Raw genomic sequence first — 24,028 nt, 5'->3', positions numbered from 1 at the left:
AAAAGCCAGATCTGACGGGAAAACAGCATAATCGGCAGCACTGACAGTGTGTGTGTGTGCACCATCGATAGGGGGACTGGAAATTGGTTGAATTCTATCGATAGTACAATCGATAGTATTGTTTGCCACCACTAGTACATACAGGATACAAAACAGGTTGACCGTTTACGGTATTTTTAACACTTTTCGGTAGAAAATTTATTCATTAATCGTATAAAACTATGTGGGCAGGGCTAGAGAGATCTATATGGATAGTAATTTTTTACGGAATATCAAAATCGAGGAATACGTAATATAGATCGTGAATTCGTCAATATATTTACGGTATATTTTCAAAATGAAATGGTACATTTTGGTATATTTCTGATGGTCGAACGGTTGTTTTAACGATACGATAAATCCGCGGTCACACTGCTGCAAAATGCCTCAATATCTGAAAAGGTAAACAAAATGTGCAATTCGGGCAAAAGAAAAGTCAATTTGTGTTGATGCGAAGGCTGGAGAGTGCAACTTTCAAATTTGATCCACAAGAGCTGTTCGGGTCCACCAATTGCCAAGATATCTCTATGTTCTCGGTAGCGAGGCTGTTGCTCGACGCGAGCCAGAAACTGAAAATCAATAATTCAATCAGAAAATCAAAACACGGATTTGCCCAGATGCAAGCACACGCTCGCGATAAATTATGCAATTGTTGCAGCCACTAACACTTCTTCTTTCACGCCTTTTCACGCCCCTCTGCAGTTGATATATTCAAATGTTGGGCTCGTTTTCTGCTGCTTCTCTTGCTGCCATTACTGCTGCCGTGCACGACGACGTTGTTGTAATTGGGTGTCGCAATGGAACAGGAAATCGGCACCTGGGACTCGGTGCTGCTCGAGAATCTGTCCGAGGATAATTTTATAAATAACATTCACCAGCGCTATAAACGCGATCATATATATGTAAGCATACATGTGTACATGATTTGTGTGCCATTTATATAGTATTTAATTGCCCATTTTAGACCTACATTGGAACTTCTGTTGTGGCTCTGAATCCATATCATCACATATCCGAGCACTCGCTGGACAATGTCCGCAACTATGGCGACAAGGGCATCTTCCAGCTGCCTCCCCACATGTAAGTAGCGGATTGAAATCCATGCCCCATGCCACAGCTTCATTCACTTCCGTGGTTTCCTTTCAGCTACGGCCTCACCAACCTGGCCTACCAATCCCTCAAGGATCACAGCGAGGACCAGTGCGTGCTGCTCACGGGGGAGAGCGGTGCGGGAAAAACAGAGACATTTAAAATGATTGTCAACTTTCTGACTCACATACAGGATCGCCCGCTCTGCCACACTCCGAACGTCTTGCGCAAGCAATCTTCCACCAGCTCGGCCAGCGGAATGGCAGTTCACGCCCACAGGCGAGCCTCGAGCAGCTGTTCTGGCACTGCCAACTTTATTATTTGCAAGAACAGGGCCGAGAACACTCCGGCGGCGGCCATGGCACGTCGCCAGTCTCCGTCCCCTGGACCATCGCAGCGCTCGAGGACGCGTGACGAGAGCATTGAACGCCAGAGCAGGCGGAATATGCGTGAGAAGATCGTGGACTTTGATTTCTCACACCACAAGAGCAGCGAAAACATCAGCACACTAATCGAAGCGCATGCCGCCTCCTCACATCACTTGCATCCAACCAAGTCGTGCTTCAAGCACCAGCAGACTCAAGCCTGCACTGCCACTGCCACACCGCCCCAAAAGGGGGCAACCAGCAACACATCGCCCAAGTATGCCATGCTCTCGTATGGCGGCTGTCGCCAGTGCGGCCACAGCAAATGCATACGCGCCCAGAGCCTAGAGAAAGAGGAATGCGGCGCCGGGACCGAGTCGCCGATGCTGCTGCTGCGCGGCAGCAACAGTCGCTTATCATCCACCACCACCGCCCACCAAAGCAATCTGAATCGCGGTAGCTGCTCGAATCTGGTACGCCAGCACTCCACTGAGAGTCAGCCAGAACGGGATCGGGATCGGCACTCTCTGATGGGTTCCACGCAACGTATATCGCTGTACGATGCACACAAGCTAAGCAAAGTGCTTGGCGAGTTGCCGCCACCACCGCCGCCGCATCCTAGCTCGGTTTCCGTCTCGGTGTCGCCTACGCCTTCGGCCAGCTCCTCTCTGCATCGACGCCACAAATCGCCTACACAACGACTGCGAGAATGCGTTACCTGTGCGGATGTCTTTCTAGAGGCCATGGGCAATGCCTGTACGCTGAAAAACAACAACTCCAGCCGATATGTAGGTGTCCCATGAATGATACCATGTGATCTTAAAAACTAAATGATTGTCTGGCTTTCAGGGAAAACTGTTTGATATTGAAATTGATTTTAGGGGCGATCCGATGGGAGTGCACATAACCCACTGTAAGTAGAGCCCCCTGATAGGTTCCCTATACGAGTATATATATAAATCCATGATCTATTTCGTTATTATCTCCATGCTTGCCCAAAAAGATATGCTGGAAAAGGTTTGCTCTTAGCCACAAGGCACTTTTTGATTTGAGTGTAAGATTTTTTACTAATATTTCTCTCCCTCCCTTCCGCAGACTCGCATTACGGACACCATCATTGGCGAGCGAAACTTTCACATATTCTACCAATTACTATTGGGGGCTGATCTCCAGTTGCTAAGTAAATGATTGACCCTACCTTTGCTTCTGCCTTATTCTAATAAATCAAAATCCTTTTAGAATCGCTCAAGCTGTATCGAAATGTGGAAAAGTATGAGCTGCTGCGCAACACAACTGCCATGGAGGAGGATCGCTTAAACTTTCATTATACCAAGGTCAGTCCTCGGTCCTAGACTTTGAAGGTGTATAAACCTTTCTACGATCTGTATTTTTTAGCGTTCTCTGGACGTACTGGGGCTTAGCTGTGATGAAACGAGCTCCATTTTTCGTGTCATTGCTGTGGTTCTGAAGCTGGGCAACTTTATCTTTGTGCCCGTGACCAATATCGATGGCACCGAGGGCTGTCAGGTGTCCAATGTGTATGGTAAGATGTGAAGTATCAGATATCCAATAGAAAACTATAATTTTCGAAAACCCTTTCTCCTTGCAGAGGTTCAAGAAACCGCTCAGCTGCTTAATCTGGAGGCTCAAGTGTTGATCAATTGCCTGACGCGTGCAAACAGTACGAACAGCAGTCAGGAGGATGTGGGCTCCGAAATGGATGCCCGGCAGGCGGCCAACAATCGGAATACACTTTGCCGCACTCTCTATAGTCGTCTGTTCACGTGGTTGGTGAACAAAATCAATGAGACACTGAAGTCGACGCAGCGCGAGAAGAACCTGGCCCTGCTCGACTTCTATGGCTTCGAGGTGCTCGATCACAATTCATTTGAGCAGTTTGCCATCAACTACAGTGCAGAAAAGATTCATCAGGCAAGTAGAAATTAATAGCCAAGAGATTTTCTCCTGTTCTAATTATTCTGATGTGGCAGAACTTTGTGTTCCATTTGCTGCGCTCTGAGCAAGAGCTGTACATACGGGAGGGATTGGAGTGGTCGCGGATTGATTACTTTGACAACGAGTCCATTTGCGAGCTAATTGACAAGCCAAGCTATGGCATCCTCAGCCTGATCAACGAGGCCCATTTGAGCAGTAATGAGGCTCTGCTTTTGCGCGTCCAACAATGCTGTGCCGGGCATCCAAATTTCATGACCAGCGGCAGTAATTCCATGTGTTTTCAGTGGGTATTTCCATCTATCTAATGAATAAATGTATTTATTAATGATTGCACTTGCAGGATCCGGCACTTTGCCAACGTTGTTAACTACTCGATACATCGCTTCCTGGAGAAAAACTCCGACATGCTGCCAAAGTATATAAGTGCTGCGTGCTATCAGAGCAAACTGTCGCTGGTGCAGAGCCTCTTCCCCGAGGGCAATCCGCGCAGACAGACGAGCAAAAAGCCCAGCACTCTCAGCTCTAACATACGCACCCAGCTGCAAACGCTGCTGGCGATTGTAAAGCATCGTCGCTCCCATTATGTGTTCTGCATCAAGCCCAACGAGGGCAAGCAGCCGCATCAGTTCGATCTAGCTCTGGTGCAGCATCAGGTGCGCTACATGTCGCTGATGCCGCTGGTTCATCTCTGTCGCACGGGCCACTGCTACCACCTGCTGCACGTTAAGTTCTTTCATCGCTACAAGCTGCTCAATAGCCTCACATGGCCGCATTTCCATGGCGGCAGCCAGGTGGAAGGCATTGCCCTGATCATACGCAACCTGCCGCTGCCATCGGCAGAGTTCACCATCGGCACCAAGAATGTGTTTGTGCGGAGTCCGCGTACCGTCTACGAGCTGGAGCAGTTCCGACGCCTGCGTATCGGAGAGCTGGCGGTGCTCATCCAGAAGATGTTTCGCATGTATCATGCGAGGAAGCGGTACCTGCGCATGCGGCACAGCCAGATGGTTATATCGAGTGCCTGGCGCACTTGGCGAGTAAGTGTTCCAGCTCCAGCTGCTGCATGATATTTATTTCTTAATTTTTCGTTGATTTTTTTCTGCATGTTCTTTCGTTCTTTCGTAGGAGTGCCGCTTTGGCATTCCCTTCACTGGCCGTAGGCACTTGTGGAGTTTATACCGTGTTGTAAGCATTGCATTTTGTTTCCACTGTTTTACACTTTTTAATCCTCCTAGCGTATTGAGAAACATAGCTGATATATTTTGTATTCTGCAGGCACGCGAAGAGTATCGTTCGCTGAAGTACAAACGCCAGGTGAAGTGGGCCATCGAGGTGATAGCCCGCTACTATCGCCAGTGGAAGATACGCCAGTTCCTTCTGACCATACCGCTGCGCCTGCCACCGAACACACTGAGTCCGCTGTCCACCGAGTGGCCGGCAGCGCCTGGCTTCCTGGCAGATGCCTCACGGCACTTGCGCTCCATATATCATCGTTGGAAATGCTACATATATCGCAACTCCTTTGATCAGACAGCACGAAATCGCATGCGAGAGAAGGTGACGGCCAGCATCATATTCAAGGATCGTAAAGCCTCCTACGCACGAAGGTATGATTAGCTCTCTCAGGATATATCCTCTCTAACCACATTTCCTAACCCATTTCCTTGCAGTGTGGGGCATCCGTTTGTGGGCGACTATGTGCGTTTGCGTCACAATCAACAGTGGAAGAAGATATGCGCAGAGACAAACGATCAATATGTGGTCTTTGCGGACATAATCAATAAGATAGCGCGTTCCAGCGGCAAGGTAAGCAAGGCATATCTTATACAAAGCTTATAAAACTGAGCTGAAAGATAAATATTTATTTTACGATCGCAGTTTGTACCCATTCTGCTGGTGCTATCCACTTCATCGCTCCTGCTGTTGGACCAGCGAACGCTGCAAATCAAGTACAGAGTGCCTGCCTCGGAGATATATCGCATGTCATTGAGCCCCTACCTGGATGACATTGCTGTATTTCATGTGAAGGCGGTGAGAGTTTTTTACAGAATGCCCACCTTCAATTAGAGAGATGATATAATCTTTACTTTGCAGTCTGAGTTTGGTCGAAAAAAGGGAGATTTTGTGTTCCAAACGGGTCATGTGATTGAAATTGTGACCAAAATGTTTCTAGTCATACAAAATGCCACAGGCAAACCGCCAGAGATACACATAAGCACAGAGTAAGTAGATCTGATTCGACTGATGATAATATATTTCTAATGTTTGAATGCTAATGCAAATGCCCTGCAGATTTGAAGCAAATTTTGGCCAACAGACTGTCATCTTCTCGTTCAAATACGGCGGGATGTCGGACTTAGCACAAGGCCCACCAAAGGTCACGCGCAAGGCGAACCGCATGGAGATAATTGTATGATCCGCAACAGAATCTAATCATAGCTTCGAGCTATCACCTTAGGGCAGGGTCGGAGTCGTGGTCCGTATCCATAATATACATAATTTTACCAGTCATCACGCAAATTGCAATGGCCCCTGCCTCGTCGCTGTCGTCTTTTATAATGGTCCCAGGGATCAAAATACAATTTTAGCAATATTAATCACACACATTCATTTAAAGCGGTAGGAAGAGGTTTAGGTTTGTTCACAAGCGACAATCAGAGAGAGATTCAACAATTTGTTGTCATTTGTTGTGCCAAAAAATGAGAGGAAAGGAAACTATAAGGAGCCGTAGGAGAACAGGAGACCTAATTTTAGAATGCACTCGTACTTTATTTATGCAAAAAAAACCAAAGAAACGAAACTAACGAAGTGAACAACTGAATTTATTCATCTAATTTTGTGTGTGGAGAGATTCGAGCGAGTTAGGCTTAAGTTTAAGTTCATATGTCATGCACCAAGTCGATTAGAACTGCAACAATAAGTACGTACTGCATACTGGATACTGTATGGATCCGTGGATCAGTGGAGAACGTTAGAGATTTTACACAAACTATTGATATATGTATTTCCGTTATAGAAACCAAGGCATTTCTCTTAAATTTTAAGGTTTCATACACAATAATTAGTGAACTAATGCTAGAGAACAGAAACGAACAGAACAGACATATAAACATAAAAAACCTCTTTATATACCACTCAAATGAAGCCCCCATTCAATAGAGAACAGAACTTTTTCCCCTTTCCCTGCATACAAACAAAATGTTAAGCAACTATTTACAAAACCAGAGCGGAAGAGTAGCTAAATATTTCAAATAAATATATACACATAAATATATATACATATATATATATATACTCGCGTAACAATATGGGGATATGGCAAAAGAAGAGTTTGTTGAGAGATCGAAATGTATTGTACGATGTGTAGTTGTTGGATATACAATATATGTATAACTCTTGTTGTTGATAGTTACGGACATCAAATGTATGGCATGACTCTTTGTAAACGCTGTGAAGCGAAAGCCCGATTGTGTCCGCGAGATACGTATTTCATTTTTATTTAAGTTTTTAAAGAATACGAGCCAAAATACGTGAAAACAAAGCGAAAAAAACCCAACCAGTTGGTAGTTTATAAAACAAAGTTTAGCAATAATAAAACGATACATATAGTAAACTATTGGTACAATCTGAACAGGGTGGGGGGTCGATCCTGATCCGTTTACAATTTGGACTTTGGCTTCTTGAGCATGTTGCGCAGAATGCGGCGCAGGATCTTGCCGCTCGGATTCTTTGGAATTTCATCGACGAAGATCACGCCACCCCTCAGCCGCTTGGCGGGCGAGGCATGCTCGTTGACAAACTGGATCACATCGTTCTCTGTGAGCTGCACATTGGCCTGCTTGACCACAAATGCCAGTGGCAGCTCGCCGGCGGCTTCGTCGGGTTTGCCAATCACAGCCGCATCCTTGATCTTCTCGTGGGTAAGCAGCAGAGCCTCAATCTCGGCCGGGGGCACCTGGAAGCCCTTGTACTTGATCAGTTCCTTGATGCGGTCTACAATAAAGAACTCAAAGTCATCGTCGTAGTAGCCAATGTCACCAGTGTGCAGCCAGCCATCCTTAATGGCCGTCTGCGTGGACTTGGAATCGCCAATGTATCCTTTCATGATGCCATCACCCTTGAAGCAGAGCTCGCCACGCTCATTGGCTCCCAGCAGCTTGCCCGTGTCGGGGTCAATAACCTTGGCGTAGATACCAACTTTGAGGACGCCCACGCTGCCTGGCTTGCAGAAATCATCGTTCTGGACGAGCACACTAAGCGTGGACTCACTCAGGCCATAGCCCTGTCGAATGAATGGCACTCCAATGCGCTCCTTGATCTGATCCTCGGTTTCGCGGGAGAGCGGTGCGGCTCCGCACAGCAAGACCATCAGGGACGACAAGTCGTACTTGTCCACAATCGGATGCTTGGCCAGGAAGACCATTAGTGGGGGCACCATGAACGCCATCATCACGCGGTACTTCTCGATGGCAGAGAGGAACAGGTTTTCCTCGAATTTGGGCAAGTACACAAGCCGGGCGCCCATGCAGGCGGTGGTGATGAGTGTTAGGCAGCCGAAGGCATGAAACCAGGGAATGACCGTCAACAGCGTTATTTCTGACATGGGTATCATCGTGGGCTGGCTGTTGAGAGACAAGCATTGATGAGAAATACAATATACGCTGCATCGATGGGAACGTACATTTGTGAGTCGAGAGTGGCCAGAAGATTCATTTGGGTTAGCTGCACACCCTTGGGCAGTCCTGTGGTCCCCGATGAGCAAACAATCAGGGCAACATCCTCATTTTTGTTTGCCGCTGGCGACAGGAACTCCGGGCTTGTCGTGTACTTGTCGTCGTCCATTATTTCGTTGAGGGCATAGATATTCTTAAAGTTCTTGGAGCTGCCGCTGAAGGAAATAATGCCCTTTACAAACTTATTCTTGCTGGCCACCTTGGCGATGCGATCGACTGTCAGCTTTGAGGTGAATATGATCTTTGCCTTGGACAGATTGAGGGCATGGTCCACCTCGCGGTCCGAATAGGTGACATTGAGGGGTGCCACCGTGGCGCCAACAGCAAAGCCGGCAAACATGGCCAATGCGAAATTGACGCTGTTCTCGGCAGACAGTCCGATGACGTCGTTCTGCTTGACACCCAGCTTCTGGAGTATGTGGGCCAGTCGGACAATTGATTTGTGCATGAAAGTGGCCGTGTACTCGGCCCCACTGACAGCATCCACCAGCACCGTCTGGTCCCCGAAGCCCTTGTATTTGTCCAACACGAACTGGCCCAAGGATCTGTAGTCCTGGGCCTCACGTTCGGTTATGGGTCCGCCATAGACAATGTTACCAGGCAGTAGAGTGGAAGTCATTTTTGGTGGCGCTGGACTGCAAAAGAACAGAAAAAGTTTAGTGGGAGTGGTAAAAAGGGGGTGGTTTTTCTATGTAGTAACAACCCTTGAACCTACTGGTACCCGGTTCCTTCGGCAAGGCACAAAAGCAAACCAATATTAACAGTCTTTGAACCCACGTAGCTAATCTAATCGTCGTCCGCTAACAGATATTTGTGTGCAGCTTAAGTTCCATGTTACCGTTGCTGCTATCACAGAGATTTGATTAAACAGAATATTTATGTTTAAAAGTCCACGTTCCAAAGGTCGCAGTTCATGGCGCGGAGGTGGTGAAAACGAGATGACACTTTGCATCCCATCCCAGCTGGGACACGATTGAGGTCGAGGGATATAACAATACTTGGAAGTCTTTGTAGAGCGGATTATTTAAACAGGTCATGTTTTCTATTTACCGACTTACAGTCACTTTTTTTCTAGGTCACAACTGTTGGGCGAAACGGACACGAGCGGCTTCGGCGAGAAACTGAAAGTTGTGATGGCCGGCGCGAATTGTCACCCAATATGTTTATGGCACGATTAGATTAACGTATTTGATAATGTTCAGGCTACCAGTGCGCAGGCGCGTGTAGGTCCAAATGACTTCATTCAGAAAAAATTAAATAATGCAAAAAAAAAACAAATCGCGGAAAACATCTGATTTCCCATCGAAATCAATGCAGCGTTCTTATTGAGGAACTGCCCCCACCAGCGATCAGCTGTCGAGTGATTTATCGAAGCACTGCCATCTCAATTGCGGAACAAAATCTCCGTAATCTTTTTATACCCTATATTAGATTTGTAGGAGATTCGTGGATCGCAGTGCACAGCGCGTGAAGAGGACCGTGGGCAATCCCCTCGACCTAAACACCGAGCAGAGTGTCTAGGTCAACCAAGAGCAGATGAAGAGCAGGGCGCCAAGCTGGTGGCCTTCCCGGCTACTTTGTCCAGCCAACGGTGTTCGCCGATGCCGAGGACAGCATGACCATTGCGAAGATGCGATGCTCGATGCTCGACGAGGTCATCGAGCGTGCCAACAAATCGGAGTACGGCCTGGCCGCCGCGTCATTGTGAAGGTTCCACAGAAGAAGGAGGGTCTGTCCTGGACAGGGGCTTATTTTGTTTAAGTGCTATTCATTTCGATGTCAACCTCTATGGTTAGCATTAAGCTCACATTTACTCGATCTACATTTCTATACACAATACGATTCTATATAAAACTCTTTTGAAATACAATATTTTTCCGTGGGTGGCTTGCGAAAACTTCTTCAAGCTCCATTACGTTCGCAGAAAATTAAACTGAACGCGGTCGAAGTCTGGTTGGAAATGGCGACCGTCAAAGTGCAGCTGTTCATCTGGTCAAATACCACACAGTGGGCAAAAAACGGTCAATCCTGTCCCGTTTTTCTCATGTGTTGTTTTATTGCCAACAATACATATATATCTAATATATTATATGTGTAATGTGTATAATACATATGTATAGCCGTAATTTGAAAATTGTTTAAGCTTGACCCACTGTGCGGCAGTTAGATCAGAACTCTTGCCTCCCTCTCGCTCTCATTGCAACGAAAGGAAAATTTGCAATCCTTTTTGTGCTGCTTCCGAGCTCGAAGATGAAGATGAAACAAAATGGTGAAAAACGACGCCGCGAATACAACAAATCTAAGTGGGACCATGGACGAGTACGTTGTTTGGCCAATTTCTGCGGTAAAAATTCGAATAAAATCTATTTAAATGAACCTTTTTCAGATTGGAAATTAAAATTACGTACAAAAACAAAGTGGCGACGCCGGAAGAGCCACTTGGTTTCTTCCTCGGGATTCAAATGAAGCAGAAGACGCCGTCAAAGGCGTCCTCGTCGGCTTCTGCTGCGCAGCAAGCTGGGAACGCCACCGTAATCCGGCAAATCCAGACTTCTGCTGCTCAGCAAGCTGGGAACGCCACCGTAATCCGGCAAATCCAGACTTCTGCTGCTCAGCAAGCTGGGAACGCCACCGCAATCCGGCAAATCCAGACTTCTGCTGCTCAGCAAGCTGGGAATGCCACCGCAATCCGGCAAATCCAGGCTTCTGCTGCTCAGCAAGCTGGGAACGCCACCGCAATCCGCCAAATCCAGGCGCGTACCCCCTCATTTTCTCACAGTGCAGGGTCTGGAGTGCGTAAGCCCTCGCCGGCTAGCACGGCTGCCGTCATTTTAAGAGCAGTTGGGGCGACGGCGCTACTGCAGCGCGTGGGCCGACCGGAACCCCTGACTCCGAATCTAAGAAGAACGGCCATAAATGCCATCGCCGACCATTTCGTTATAAAAAAAATTCCACTGTCGATAAGCAACTGCCGGAATTTGGAGAGCGAACTCCTGAGTCTTTTTCCCGGGGAACAGGAAAGCGACTACACAGTGAGCGGTCGGAGCCGAATGTATGTCAGGTACAACAACAGGAAGCGGCTAGAAAAGCACCATGCTAATATACGACGGAAGCTCATCTGGACTCCAGCGACGACTGAACCATTGACGCCGAAGACATCGGTGGCCTCAGGGTCCCAGACACTGCCGGTTGCGTTTGACGAGGTGCCAGACGCTAGAGAGAAGTAGAGCCAGCAAAAAATAATGGATTTTTCAAAATAATCCTTAAAACAAAAAGTATTTACTATATATTCATTCTACGCTTTAAGTCCTGAAATGAAGCTTTTCTGTTATTACTTTTAATTCCATTAATATTAAAGGGGCTTGGTACCTACCGACTGAATAAACTGCCTCTAGTATCTTATGCCATTTGAACCGAGTTTCTATCAACATAAGACTTTTCAATATCAACTTACAAAATCCTAAAATAAATATGAATACTTTTACTTTTACTTTACTTTACTTTTTTTATTTGCAGGTGAATTTATTGCAGATTGATTGCTCTTTCCCGCATCTGTTAATTTAATTTGAATTTGAATTTTAACGGGGGTTATAGTGGGCCTATTGCAAGGTCTATTGAATGTGGGGTAAGGCTGGCACTCTCTCGTTTTCTCTTTCTCCCCTTACCTTCCATGTAATATACCTTGGGACATTACAGCTGATCCGTGTGTGAGTATTTATTTTTATTTAAATGCGGTTCATTTTGAACTATAAAGCATATTAGCTTACCAAAGCCGTTTCTGATATGAAAGTGAAATGATCTTCATTTTGTTGTAGCTCAAATGGATCATAGGCCAGACCTTTGAAACCTGAACCAACTTCTCGTTTCCATTATGTGTGGCTGTAGCGCATACGGAATTCGTTGCTGGCGGGACACATACTCTGATTCACGTCCCCCTAACACGCATCGAAGTGGAGTAATAGAACAAATAAATATGCTTTCGGACGTTTCTTGGCATTCCTGTTGATACACTTGGGCGTACAGTGTGCCCGTGGAACTGCTTCATCGCTCAAGATAAACGTAATCAGCCATATTTGTTTTGCTCGTATTGCTGTTTAATATCTCTACTTTGATAGGTGCCAATAGTTCAAGGCAACGGCAACGGCAACGGCAACGAGCGTCAAAGAAATAGGAGCAGCAACCATGTCAGCGTCAAAGACTCAAAAGTTCTACAAATTGGACATAAACCGCACAGAATGGGAGATCCCTGACATCTACCAGAACCTGCAGCCCGTGGGTTCTGGTGCCTATGGGCAGGTCTCGAAGGCTCTGGTTCGGGGAACCAATATGCATGTGGCCATAAAGAAGCTGGCACGCCCTTTTCAGTCGTCCGTACATGCGAAGCGTACGTATCGAGAACTGCGACTGCTGAAGCATATGGATCATGACAATGTGATCGGACTGCTGGACATATTCCACCCTCATCCGGCGAACACGTCGCTGGAGAGCTTTCAACAGGTGTACCTCGTCACCCACTTGATGGATGCGGATCTAAACAACATCATACGGATGCAGCACCTGTCCGACGATCACGTACAATTCCTGGTCTACCAGATACTCAGGGGTCTAAAGTACATTCACAGTGCCGGTGTTATTCATCGCGACCTGAAGCCGTCCAACATTGCAGTCAACGAAGACTGCGAGCTGCGTATTCTCGATTTCGGACTGGCGCGGCCAACAGAGAACGAGATGACCGGCTATGTGGCCACACGTTGGTACCGGGCCCCGGAGATCATGCTCAACTGGCAGCACTACAACCAAACGGTGGACATCTGGTCGGTGGGCTGCATAATGGCAGAGCTGATCACACGACGCACTCTCTTTCCGGGCACCGATCATATTCATCAGCTTAATTTGATCATGGAGATGCTGGGCACGCCGCCCGACGACTTCATGAAGAAGATCTCGTCGGAGAGTGCTCGCAATTACATTTTGTCACTGCCGCCCATGAAGAGACGAAGCTTTAAGAAGGTGTTTGAAAACGCTAATCCGTTGGCCATTGATTTGGTGGAGAAGATGCTCGAGCTGGATGCCGAGAAGCGCATCACAGCCGAAGAAGCCTTGGCCCATCCGTACTTGGAGAAGTACTCTGAGCCCAGCGACGAGCATACCTCACCGCTGTACGATCAAAGTTTCGAGGACATGGATCTCCCAGTGGACAAGTGGAAGGAACTCATTTACAAAGAGGTCACAAACTTCAAGCCGCCACCGTCTTTCGCTCAGGTTCTACAGGAAATGAAATGATAATCGAGCAAACAACAAAGCAACCATCAAGGTCTTTAAGTATTATTCAGGAGAGGATTTCTATTTTTTATACCTACGCAACAAAGTTGTTTAAATGATGCCTTTTGTACTCAAAATGTACCAAATCTTAATGTTGACTAATATTTTTGTGTTGTATATTTAAAAATTTGTTATTGCTTGCCACTAATCTATTCTTTGCATTGTATATTAAATGCGTTTTTTCGTAAAAGTTTAGTCATTTCAAGTCATCACGAAATTCAACCGCATAAACGCCATCGATGGGGCAGGTTTGCCCGATCTGACAGCTCTGGTAGTTCAGAAATACTCTATGATATATATATATAGATAAGACTTTTTAGTATGCAATTTCGAATTTAACTGCAACGCAAGTGTGCTGATAAACGCTCAACAGAACAAGATCTTTGCTTTGTAAGTATTTCTGGCAGTATGTTTTATCATTTCCTGCCCAATACCAATTCCGGCCATAAACCAGGAGTGAATAATGCACCGATTAGACTCCACTTATCGTTTGATAAGAAATGTATTGAGGAAAGCTGGTGAGCACCATTTTAAATCAGTTTATTTTTCATCGCCTCAGGGAACGCTACGGTGGGCAGCAGTCCAACGAGTACAAATAAAATGTCGAAATTCACAAAATTCGTAATGGATGAGAAGGCATGGGAGGTACCAGATGTATATGAGATCGAACGGCTTCTTGGCGCTGGATCCTTTGGCCAGGTTTCAAAAGCGAAATTGCGGGGAGGCGATGTGAATGTTGCAATCAAGAAACTACTGCAGCCATTCGAAACCGCAGAGCATGCCAAACGAGTCTATCGCGAAATACGTCTGCTGAAGCATATGGATCACCCGAATGTAATTAGTTTACTGGACGTATTCCATCCTTCTTCGCCTTCTCCCACTTTGGAGAACTTTCAGCAGGTGTATTTAGTGACTCATCTAATGGATGCAGACCTTCATAAAACCATACGGTCACAAAAGCTCTCGGACAATCAAATTAGAGTGATCCTCTATCAGATACTCAGGGGCTTAAAGTATATTCATAGTGCCGGAGTCCTTCATCGCGACCTGAAGCCTGGAAACATTGCTGTGAACAAAGACTGTGAGCTGCGTATTCTGGATTTCGGCATGGCACGATTGAACAGTAAAGATATGACAACTTATGTGACGACGCGATGGTACCGTGCCCCAGAGATCCTCTTCTGCTGGAGGAACTATAGCAAGGCAATTGATATGTGGTCTGTGGGCTGTATTTTTGCCGAAATGATTACGGGGCGACCGCTCTTTCCAGGAAGGGACTATACAAATCAACTTGATTGCATAATCGATGTAATGGGCACACCATCGGACGAGTTCAAAAGCAAGATTGACTTAGAAAGTGCTCGCACCTACGTGGAATCCTTACCCAGGAGGACGAAAAGCGATTTTATGGAACTTTTCGGTATGGGCAATTCTCAGGCCGTGGATTTAATAGAGAAAATGCTAGTAATGGATCCGGAAAATCGCATAACCGCCGATGAAGCATTGAGACATCCTTTCCTGAGAAACTTGGTGCAGCCTCAACACAACGACGAGGACACTGCTCCACTTTACGATCAAAATTTTGAGAACATGGATTGGCTTTCTGTTAAGTGTTGGAAGGAGCTTGTGCTAAATGAAATCATGAATTTCAGACCTCCTCCCGCCTACGGGGAAGTTTTGAATAGCGCAATGTGTCAAGGGGATCAATTGTGATATTCATTTTGATAAGATATATGTATATTTTATAATTCCTTTTTTTTAAATAAAACCAGTCGTACTCGGCTGTATAATCGCAATTTGGCGTGCACTTGGTTGGTTGGGAGAGTGATGACATTGATAGCTATTATATCAAGAAAAGCTCGGACATGCAGTCCATAAGGATACGGCTGCATACGAGAGGACATATCTCGTGGAAATACGCTGAGGGGCTCGACATAGATTCGTTTGGAACATATTCTTTGTATGAACTGGCAATTTCAAGTGAAATGGCAGTTTGTTGGAATACCCTCAACGGAAACCACCCTATCTGGCATCACTGCCGACAGCTGATTGGATTGTTTTGTTGTGAAAATTGCTTGTCTTCGGCCGGTAAAGTAATGTTAGGCCTTCAAATTGTTTTAAGAAGCTGCCGTGCGGCTCAAAAGGGTTCCATCAGGAAAATCTCCGCTCTTTACATAACCGGCGACAAGGCGAACGAAAACTATGCGACATTGCAGCCGTATTTGGACTTCGCCGGAACCTTCGACGAGGCCGCGTCTTTGGAGCAGAGTATCGCCAGCCGTGGCCTGGACATCAGTCTGGAAAGTGTGTTCCGCAAGTACCAAAAGTACCAGACACACCATGAGCAACTCCAGAGGGTGGTGGGAGAGCGTGAGGCAGTCACCAAAAATCTCAAAGAACTAACCAAAAAGGGAGGCAGCGAGCAGCAGATTGAAGAGCTCAAAGAGCAGGGAAAAACGTTGCGCAACGATTTGAAAGGCCTTAAACAGGCACTTTACCCCATCGAGGATGAGTTTATACATGATTTTTTGCATTTACCCAATCGCCTGCATGCCCAGTGTCCCACTGGAGACCAGGAGGTACTGCTCTATCGTCATAGCCTGCCGGGCAGCACTAGCAACGTACCATCCCATTTAGATCGGAAAGATCTTATTCACTTTGTGGATAATAATCGCTATTACATGATGGAGCAGGCAGCTCATTTTGATGTCAATGCCATGCAGTCGTTGGGCCGCTATTTCGTCACCAAAGGAGACTTTGTTCAAACCGCCAATCCGGACTTTGTGCGCTGTGTTCTTTTGGAGGCCAACGCCACGCCTTTGGCCGACTATCACATGGTCAGGGAGGAGCATCTCCAAAACAAGATAAATACTGCTTACCTGACCGGTGGTGCCGCTTTCGAGAGCTATCTGGGGGCCATGACTAAACTCTGCGTCTACCCCTCCGTGCTGCCCCTACGCTATGTCTGCTGTGGACGCAGCTACAATCGCGCCGAAGCTCAGCATTACGGACCCACTCCCAGTCTCTATACAGCCACCCAAACGAATGCTGTGCAAAGCTTTGTGGCCACCCAAACGGCGGACGAAGCAAACGCTCAGCTGGAACATATCCTGAGCCTTGCTATCGACTTCTACAAAGCCCTAGACGTGCCCTTTCGCATTGTGTATGCGCCAGCGGCATGCCTAACTCCGTCGGAAAGCCTGCGTGCGGTCATCGAGGTATATGCCCCGTCGCTTCAGCGTTACGTCTGTGTGGGACGAATCAGTAACTACGGAGACTTTGTGTCAAAACGCATTCTGTTTAGTACGAGGCGGGAAAAGCACTACGATTTCTTGCATTTAGTTGGAGGACCTGTGCTATACACCACGCGACTTATAGCGGCGCTGCTGGAACACAACATACGCCTGGAGAATTGCAGACTGGTGGGGGCCTCCTCCTCCGGTGGGAAACATACGATGGAGCAGGATCTGCAGCAGTTCAAGGACCTCTTCACATAGAGATCGAGAGAGGGATCTTTGTTCAGTTTGTATGTGGTGTGCTTAGGTCTAACAATAAGTAAAAAGTTAAGTTTTACATACAATTATTTACAATCTAGTATAATCTCATGGTCTGGGGGGGTGCGTCTGAACTCTCTCCATCGCTTACTCTGGCTGAGGCGTTGCTTACTCGCCGCCGCACTTGATCACCAGCTTGGGAAAACTCTTGCGGAAATTCTCACACTTGGGCGTTGTGAAGGTGAATACATTCCTCGTTTCATCCAGCACAGAGTTTGGACTTGATCGCAGGGCCTTCAGCACGTACGTGGTGTTGTATTTGAGCTTGCTGAACTCCAGAGAATCTTTCTGCAAAAGAATGCCAAAAATATCGTATTTATTTGGGTTATTTTGGGTTTTGTGCAAATCCTTGATCTTTGTCCCTTCCACCTAGACCTTTAGGATCGAATTTCCTAACAACAATTAAACCACGTACGTGGCGCTGTAAAAACGTGTCCAACGCCAACGAACATGAATTCTGCCATGTAAGAAATACTTATAGGCAATGTGCTAATCACTGGGCTGGCCATCGATGGGGGCGGCTGGCTTTCCGAATGGCACGAACCCGGCTAGCGGTGGCTTTCTGTGGCTCGTGGCAGCCGTCAGCAATACTTGTGTGTGTGTGTGTGGGTGTGGGTGTGGTTGGAGTGCGGGTACGGTACTTACTTTGGCTCGAATCGCACTGAACTCTCGCTGTTCGCAGTTTGTTTCCTGGGGACACAGTTCATAGACCCTGTAATCGAATGCGGCATCAGAAAAGTGTGTGTGTTTTTTTTGTTGTTTGTTTTTTGGGGCAGAAATGTTTACAAAAATCATTGCATAACATGTGTACGGAGAGCACGGGCACACGGGCACACGAGCACAGCATGAGAGCATCGCTTACTTCTCCTTGTGTGGCTGGAATCCCAAAATCTGCACAATCATGCCGAATTTCCGGTTCAGCCGGAAACGCACATCATGCGAGGTGGCGGCGGCGCTGGTCCGATTCACGACGGGTGCAACTTCATTGATGTTGACCGGCGTGGAAGTTCTCTCCGTGCTGGTGCTGGTGGTGGAGCTGGAGCTGGAGCTGGTGATGTGATGATACTTGCGCTTAAAGCTGTGCGAGGAGCACTGCAGTGGAGCATAGGGCTCGAGGGACTGCAGCGTGGTGTTGAACAGCAACGACTTCTTGTCGGATTTCAGGCGACGGGAGCCGCTGTAGGAAATGGCTTGCACCTGTATGTAGTACGATGAGTTGGGCAACAGTTTCCTGATCTCGAACTGGTGCGACTGTGGGGGTAGCATGACAAGAATTATTCAACAGGAACTTTGCCGAGACGGAGTCGTGTTTTGGGCTGACTTACATCCTTCACATATGTGTCCTGGGTGATCATCGAGGCCTCTGCACTGTTCACATAGAGCGACCAAATGATCTTGTACTTTTCCACGGGCAGATTCGACTTGGAGGGGCACCACACCAGCTTGGCGTTCATGAAGCGTCCATCGTACTGCTTAGATATAATCTTCGAATCGTTGGGGGCTTTGGGTGGCTTCGGATCTGTGAGAAAAACCATTAGCATTAGCTGAGGGGGGATGGCGTGTTGGGATTATGGCCACACTTACTGCCAGTCGAGGAGAAGGGGCGCGTGGGCTGGGAGTAGCCGCGGAAGCCAAACGCATTAACTGCCGCCACCCGCACCTGGTACCAGCGACCCGGGCGCATGTTGAAGAAGACATCCGTGCTGTGGGTTGGAATTAGGTAAGCGAATGGAATCATCGATTGGTGCCGCGACTGGGCCGTGGGTGGGTGACCTACAGTTTGCTCCGCCCGCTGTTCGTCTCCATAATCTTCTCCACCTTCTGCCACTGCCAGAGGCCGAGCTTGCGGGGCGCGAAGAAGCGGCCGATGTGGGAGCGCACCTCCACGTGGAAGTAGTAGACCAGCAGCGACGACTCGATGCGCAGCTCCACCTTGTGGCCGCGTGACATCTTGAAGTACTGGATCCTGGGTATCGGCGGCAGTTCCGTGTCATTCCGCACCCCCACCGGATCCACGCACACCGGCCCGCAGGCGGACACACAGCACTTCTGCACATCGGCACAGTCGTGATCGTAGACACAGTTGTCCAGGCAGGAGAGTCGCGGCCGTGTCTGCCTGCCCAGGGGGGGACAGCTGCCGGCGCGCGGTGCCCGCAGCAGTTCCAGGATGCACTGGTCCAGGCACCGCTCCCGCTCCGCCCGTGTGCTGGTGGTGCTCCCACATCGCGCCAGACACTGCAGCTCTATGATCTTGTCCTTAATGTCGATGCTGTCGCGCAGCCAAGGCGCTCGCTGGCGCTGCACCTGGTGGCTGGCGGTGGCCGAGGGGGAGCAATGCCCCAGCAGGAGCAGCAGCAACAGAAGAGCCAGCAGGGCCGCCTTCAGGGAGTGCACTTCCATGGTGATGATGCCCCGATGCTGCTCCGACGATTGCAATCTGCAAATGATTCGCCAGGTAAGTTCTTTTCTCATAATCATAATCGTTCGACTCTTGGGACATTCCGTGCGTTCATAATTTGTGTGCCCCGCTGCCGATCATCAGCATGCCACATGCTGCATGTTGATTATGCTGGAAGGATCGTTCGCTATGCGATGCCTTACGATCCGAACCGGTTTCACCCATTTTGCATGACCAACTAACTAATCATTCTTCGCATTTGTGCGCAGCCGCCCGGTCCCCCGCATGCCGCCGAGTCGAAGCAATGAAAATGCAAAAAATACATAAATGTATCTCAAGTGCTTGACAGGACTTCAAAGCGCGCATCATAGTGCGTGCCACGAGAGAGGTATCGGACGGACAACGAGACAGAGAGGCTGCGGCTGCCCCATTCCAAGACCCACAGATTTATACGACTCTCCAGTCACCCTGCACATGAATTGGCTACTCCCCTGAAGAATGACGAAAGATTTCGATAATCAAGCAATGATTGAGCCTATCCCGGCGTACCTGTTCTGCCAGAGACGAGCCACAATGAGCGCTCAGCTTAGAAGTATTTGTAAGATAGTACCTTTCCATCCCATAGCCAAAACATTCAAGCCCTAACAATCGATATGCCCGTGTGGATTCCATGTAGGGTATTTAGCACGCAAATGGGAAACTAATGTTTTATGGTATGGTCGATGGTCGATGGTCGGGTCGGTCGGTCTGTCGGTCGGTCGTCGGTTTATGTGGCGGCTGTTGTTTCTGTTGCTGTTTTCTGGCTGATGCGTGTGAATGTGCAACCAAGAGAAAATACGACTACGACGAATGTGCGAGTGCTGCAAGTGGATGTCACCACATCCACATCCACAGAAAGAAGCACCACCGCAGAAGCTGAAGCAGCAGCAGCAGCCTCAGCAGCCTCATCATCAGATCACATCACAGAAGCCTAGCCAGCAGATGCCGCACATACCAAGGCGATACAGACACTCTGGGAGCAGAACAGACCAGCACAGCACAGCACAGCAAAGCACAGGGGCAGAATGTGGGGATAAGAGAGTAGGAGCAGCGCAACAGTGGTACGGTGGTACAGTGGTTGCTTGGAGGCGAGTGGAAGTGGAGTGCCTGAGATGCCACCGACTCTGACACACAGAGGCCTGCGGCCTGGGGCGGCCTAACTGAGGGACATTAAGCGACAAATGAATGTGCGCGCGACGATCATCGGATCGACGAAAGACGACGGACGGCAGAAGACAGAAGACAGAAGACCGACCGACACCGAACGTCCAAGAGGAGACGAGATGAAATGCACCACAAGTTCCGCGGAACGAAAAATTTGCAACAAAATTGGGCAGTACACTCGTAAAGCTATGGCGACCATGCAGCCTGTCATATGAATGGGGTTCGTTCTCTGGATGTGTGCGGAGTGTGGAATGGTGGGGAGTGGAGGGGAGAGTGGGTTGAATGGATGTGGATGTGGCTGTGGATGGGGGGCCGGTCTGATGCTGATGAGACAGTTGGAGCGGAGTGGAGCAGTGGCATGCCCCGCCATTCTGGCTGCCGTTGCGTAGTGGCAATTAATTGCTTTTAACGATTCAAAAATTCAAAATTACATTTTATGCTTCACACACACAACAAAACATCACACAGGGGGAAAGGAGAACACATACTCGCACATAGATACATACGTATATACTTGTATTCAGGGTGACTCCGGTAGAGGTGGTAGGTGGTAGGGGGGAGGGGGTCTAAGATCCGGATCGATTTCGTTGACGTCGTTGCTGTGATAAATCGTTGGTGGTTGCCGTTCCTCCTGCTGCTGCTGCTGCTGGTGGCTCTGGCGTTGCTTTTGTTTTGCCTCCAGTGTTGCAGCGTTGCCTCCAGCTCCGTCGCCTCCATCTGCCTCGCTCTTCATGCGGAGCTTAGCACAATAGCAATAGCACGAGGCTCGACGCTTTCGACTCTGGCGACAATGGCCAGGCAAACCACCAAGACCCAGACCCAGACCCAGGAGCAACAGCAGCAACAGCAGCACCAGCAGCGGCACCAACAGCAGCAACTGTGTGTAATATGATGCAAATCGTTTAACACTTTGACCAACAGCAGCAGCAGCAACAACACTAAGAGTGCAAGATTAGCTCTTGGGAACCGAAATATTTGATACCCTTGCAGATCTTATGGTAGATATACTCGTCTGACCCTCCACTAGAACACATTCGTAGAATGGGTGTTTCTCAAATTTCTCATAAGCGAGCGGCTACAAATGACAGGCGATGATTGGGATTCTAGTACAGATATTTGGGATTGGTTGCATAATTGTCTATCGTTAATTTATTCATTCACTAAAAGTTTAATATGTTTAAATGTACTATATAAAACCAATAGATCTGCTCCGAGAGTGGAAGTTGTAAAGATTTAAATTAAATATTTTCATATTTGATATATATATTCAGCCAGGCTCCGTTTTGGCTGAGCACGTAATCCGCAAAAGTAAGTGAAAAACGGAGCCTGCCTGATTATATTTGTTTTAAAGAGTTTCTTATTTATATTTATATTAAATATGGGCCGTATTAAATAGAATATTTAGTGAATTGATGTCCTGTATATCTGTCTGTTTTAATTTAAATATTCTAGTGTTTCTGTTTAATATGCCATTTTCCTTTAAGTATATGGCACCTAATTATAATATGATATAGAAAACCGATCTAAACGCTTCGAGTTTCGAGATTTAATCATATACGGTCAATGAAAACAGATGGATGCAAAGAAATCCAGTCTGAACGATTTTCTCGAGGCACACATGTCTGAAACACTTCATTTTCCTGCGTTTCAAACATCTATTCCACATCCTAGTACCCTTTAATAGAGTATAGGTTTAACAACAAGCAACGTCATCGTATTGTGGTTCTGCTGAAGTGCATCGGTAGTTCCAGAAAAAACGCTTTGCGTCCGAGCCCTTAGGGAAAGAGAAGGAAGTGAGCTTGAGAGTAACAAAACACCCCAAAGCGGAACAATCATCAATTTCGGCGCTAAGATGCCTTTGAGCAGAGGGGAGGATCTCAAATTAAAAATATAACTTCAATGGGGTTCTTTCGCGGGACGGCAACGGACAACAGGCACCAGCAAACAATTCTGAATCACAGTAGATACAGAACCAATTATTTATTGTGGAATATAATCAGAAAAAACATTCGAGGGATAACCCAGAAACTCCAAAGAAAAGAGTCAATTTGTATATTTTCACACTAAATTCTTGACTTACAAAGAGGAGGCTTTGGAAATGAAACCTATTTGCGGATATGGTAGGATCCTATATCATCTAATATACCCATTCCCTTTGATACATGAGTAATGGACGCACAGCACCACTCCCCATACCCGTGCAGGGCGCTTCATTCAGTAATTCATTCATTCATTCAGAGTTATATGAGATGCGGACTTTCCCACAAGCCATTTGTTACCTTGATCCTGACCACGTTTTGGGTCTAGCTGAACAGAAAATGTACAAAGCACCCAACCGAAACGGAGCTTGACAAAGCGGAGGAGCATTTGGATGTGGTGTTGCAAGTCAAGGCGGTGTCAAGTTCTTAGCTTCAAGGTTTTCCGATTTGTAGAGAAACATTCGATGCGTAGGGTATGACCACTAAGACTCTGCCCTGCCGATTGTCAACATCAAATCCCACCCATCCTCTGTCTGCAGTACCTCGGGCCGTTGTCCGTTGTCCGCTGTCCGCCTGTCCGCCTGTTCGTCTGTCCGCCACGATTGCCGCAATTAGCACGCAGGCAATCTCATTTTACGCCGACCAAAAATTGCGCAAATGGCAACCGAACGAGAGACGAGTGCGATACATTTTTAGGTATGTACTTACAATAATGGAAATGCTTTCGGGGAACTTCAGAGGCACTTGCTCTGGCTCCACCCACACCGAATCGAATCCCCGTTCCGATCCGATGATCCACTAAGAAACCCAGGCGGTTCGAGGCGGTTTAACTTTAAGTTCGAGTTCTTTGATCTTATTATTTAATTTACGCCCGATATTTGCCCGGCTCTGTTTTTTTTTTGTTTGTGTTTCTGTTTCTGTTCCGTTTTTCGATTTGCACTGTCCCGGTGTCCGTTCCGCTCCTTTTGGAGCACTGGTGTATGGGTGTCTTCTGGTGCCTGGTGCCTGGTGCCTGGTCTGGTGCTTAGTGCTTGGTTCGGGTCGACCGTCGCGTTGCAACCGCAAAGACTGACTGACACACTGAACGGACACACCGGGGCCGGCCGCCGGACCGGGCCCCAAACGCAATTGCAGGGGCGACCCCCTGTGCATCTGGATGCTGAACGGTGGGGCTCGGTCGCTCTTCGGCTCTTCTTCGGCTACTCTCCCACATACGCTTCGGGGGCTGCCTGCCTGCCGGCCTGCACGAGTGTGTGCTCCACTTGTAGCGCCGTGCTCTGCTCTCGACCGCTCTCTGTCTCTGTCTCTCACTCTCTCTATCCTCTCTCGCGGTCGGTCAGTGTGCGTGAGTCTACGACGACGAGTCTCAGCAGGAGCAGCCGAAGCAAAG

At 47.7% G+C, this 24,028-nt stretch overlaps 7 protein-coding genes and 1 long non-coding RNA gene across 12 annotated transcripts; 5 read left to right on the top strand and 3 right to left on the bottom strand.

Annotated features, from left to right (window-relative positions):
- Positions 1–266: 266 nt before the first annotated feature.
- On the top strand, positions 267–7,062 carry Myo95E (Myosin 95E). 4 transcript variants are annotated; one of them, XM_003736549.3, is made up of 18 exons: positions 287–441; positions 742–941; positions 1,004–1,119; positions 1,186–2,281; positions 2,343–2,406; positions 2,497–2,510; positions 2,589–2,673; positions 2,733–2,827; positions 2,889–3,036; positions 3,103–3,425; positions 3,485–3,732; positions 3,790–4,486; positions 4,575–4,634; positions 4,725–5,056; positions 5,120–5,255; positions 5,328–5,480; positions 5,544–5,671; positions 5,742–7,062. In XM_003736549.3, exons 2-18 carry the CDS (start codon positions 837–839, stop codon positions 5,863–5,865), a joined length of 3,924 nt encoding a protein of 1,307 aa, XP_003736597.3. In that variant the 5' UTR covers positions 287–441; positions 742–836; the 3' UTR covers positions 5,866–7,062. The 4 variants fall into 4 exon arrangements, with proteins under 4 accessions (XP_033232474.1, XP_003736597.3, XP_003736598.3 ...); XM_003736550.3 differs by lacking the exon at positions 4,575–4,634; XM_002137457.3 differs by having other exon boundaries at positions 398–941.
- LOC4801778 (4-coumarate--CoA ligase 1) lies at positions 6,922–9,424 on the bottom strand. Of its 2 annotated transcripts, none has more exons than XM_015181908.2 (3): positions 9,233–9,424; positions 8,131–8,817; positions 6,922–8,071 (listed from the first exon to the last, which is right to left on the bottom strand). In XM_015181908.2, exons 2-3 carry the CDS (start codon positions 8,799–8,801, stop codon positions 7,108–7,110), a joined length of 1,635 nt encoding a protein of 544 aa, XP_015037394.2. In that variant the 5' UTR covers positions 8,802–8,817; positions 9,233–9,424; the 3' UTR covers positions 6,922–7,107. The 2 variants fall into 2 exon arrangements, with proteins under 2 accessions (XP_015037394.2, XP_001358817.2); XM_001358780.4 differs by having other exon boundaries at positions 9,241–9,422.
- Positions 9,425–9,986: 562 nt separating this feature from the next.
- LOC117183265 (uncharacterized) lies at positions 9,987–10,682 on the bottom strand. Its single transcript, XR_004468406.1, has 2 exons — positions 10,591–10,682; positions 9,987–10,521 (listed from the first exon to the last, which is right to left on the bottom strand). It is a non-coding gene; the product is annotated as an uncharacterized lncRNA (long non-coding RNA).
- LOC26534406 (uncharacterized) lies at positions 10,413–12,136 on the top strand. Its single transcript, XM_015181907.2, has 3 exons — positions 10,413–10,501; positions 10,569–11,889; positions 11,998–12,136. The coding sequence occupies exons 1-2, from the start codon at positions 10,449–10,451 to the stop codon at positions 11,407–11,409; spliced, it is 894 nt and encodes a 297-aa protein (XP_015037393.2). The 5' UTR covers positions 10,413–10,448; the 3' UTR covers positions 11,410–11,889; positions 11,998–12,136.
- On the top strand, positions 12,094–13,694 carry LOC4801777 (mitogen-activated protein kinase p38a). Its single transcript, XM_001358779.5, has 2 exons — positions 12,094–12,241; positions 12,298–13,694. Exon 2 carries the CDS (start codon positions 12,365–12,367, stop codon positions 13,463–13,465), a length of 1,101 nt encoding a protein of 366 aa, XP_001358816.1. The 5' UTR covers positions 12,094–12,241; positions 12,298–12,364; the 3' UTR covers positions 13,466–13,694.
- Positions 13,695–13,801: 107 nt separating this feature from the next.
- LOC6897337 (putative mitogen-activated protein kinase 14C) lies at positions 13,802–15,301 on the top strand. Its single transcript, XM_002137454.3, has 2 exons — positions 13,802–13,894; positions 14,064–15,301. The coding sequence occupies exon 2, from the start codon at positions 14,105–14,107 to the stop codon at positions 15,215–15,217; it is 1,113 nt and encodes a 370-aa protein (XP_002137490.2). The 5' UTR covers positions 13,802–13,894; positions 14,064–14,104; the 3' UTR covers positions 15,218–15,301.
- A 219-nt stretch (positions 15,302–15,520) lies between these two features.
- Slimp (Seryl-tRNA synthetase-like insect mitochondrial protein) lies at positions 15,521–17,084 on the top strand. The gene has a single exon (XM_001358778.4). The coding sequence runs from the start codon at positions 15,601–15,603 to the stop codon at positions 16,999–17,001; it is 1,401 nt and encodes a 466-aa protein (XP_001358815.3). The 5' UTR covers positions 15,521–15,600; the 3' UTR covers positions 17,002–17,084.
- Positions 17,017–23,716, bottom strand: Kal1 (Kallmann syndrome 1). Its single transcript, XM_002137453.3, has 7 exons — positions 23,347–23,716; positions 18,836–19,495; positions 18,643–18,761; positions 18,384–18,577; positions 17,921–18,309; positions 17,704–17,770; positions 17,017–17,346 (listed from the first exon to the last, which is right to left on the bottom strand). Exons 2-7 carry the CDS (start codon positions 19,456–19,458, stop codon positions 17,167–17,169), a joined length of 1,572 nt encoding a protein of 523 aa, XP_002137489.2. The 5' UTR covers positions 19,459–19,495; positions 23,347–23,716; the 3' UTR covers positions 17,017–17,166.
- Positions 23,717–24,028: the final 312 nt, after the last annotated feature.

Source organism: Drosophila pseudoobscura, chromosome 2, assembly GCF_009870125.1.
Source record: "Drosophila pseudoobscura strain MV-25-SWS-2005 chromosome 2, UCI_Dpse_MV25, whole genome shotgun sequence".
NCBI lineage: Eukaryota > Metazoa > Arthropoda > Insecta > Diptera > Drosophilidae > Drosophila > Drosophila pseudoobscura.
Note: the sequence above shows the minus strand (reverse complement) of the source record. Positions and strands in the feature narration are given on the sequence as shown.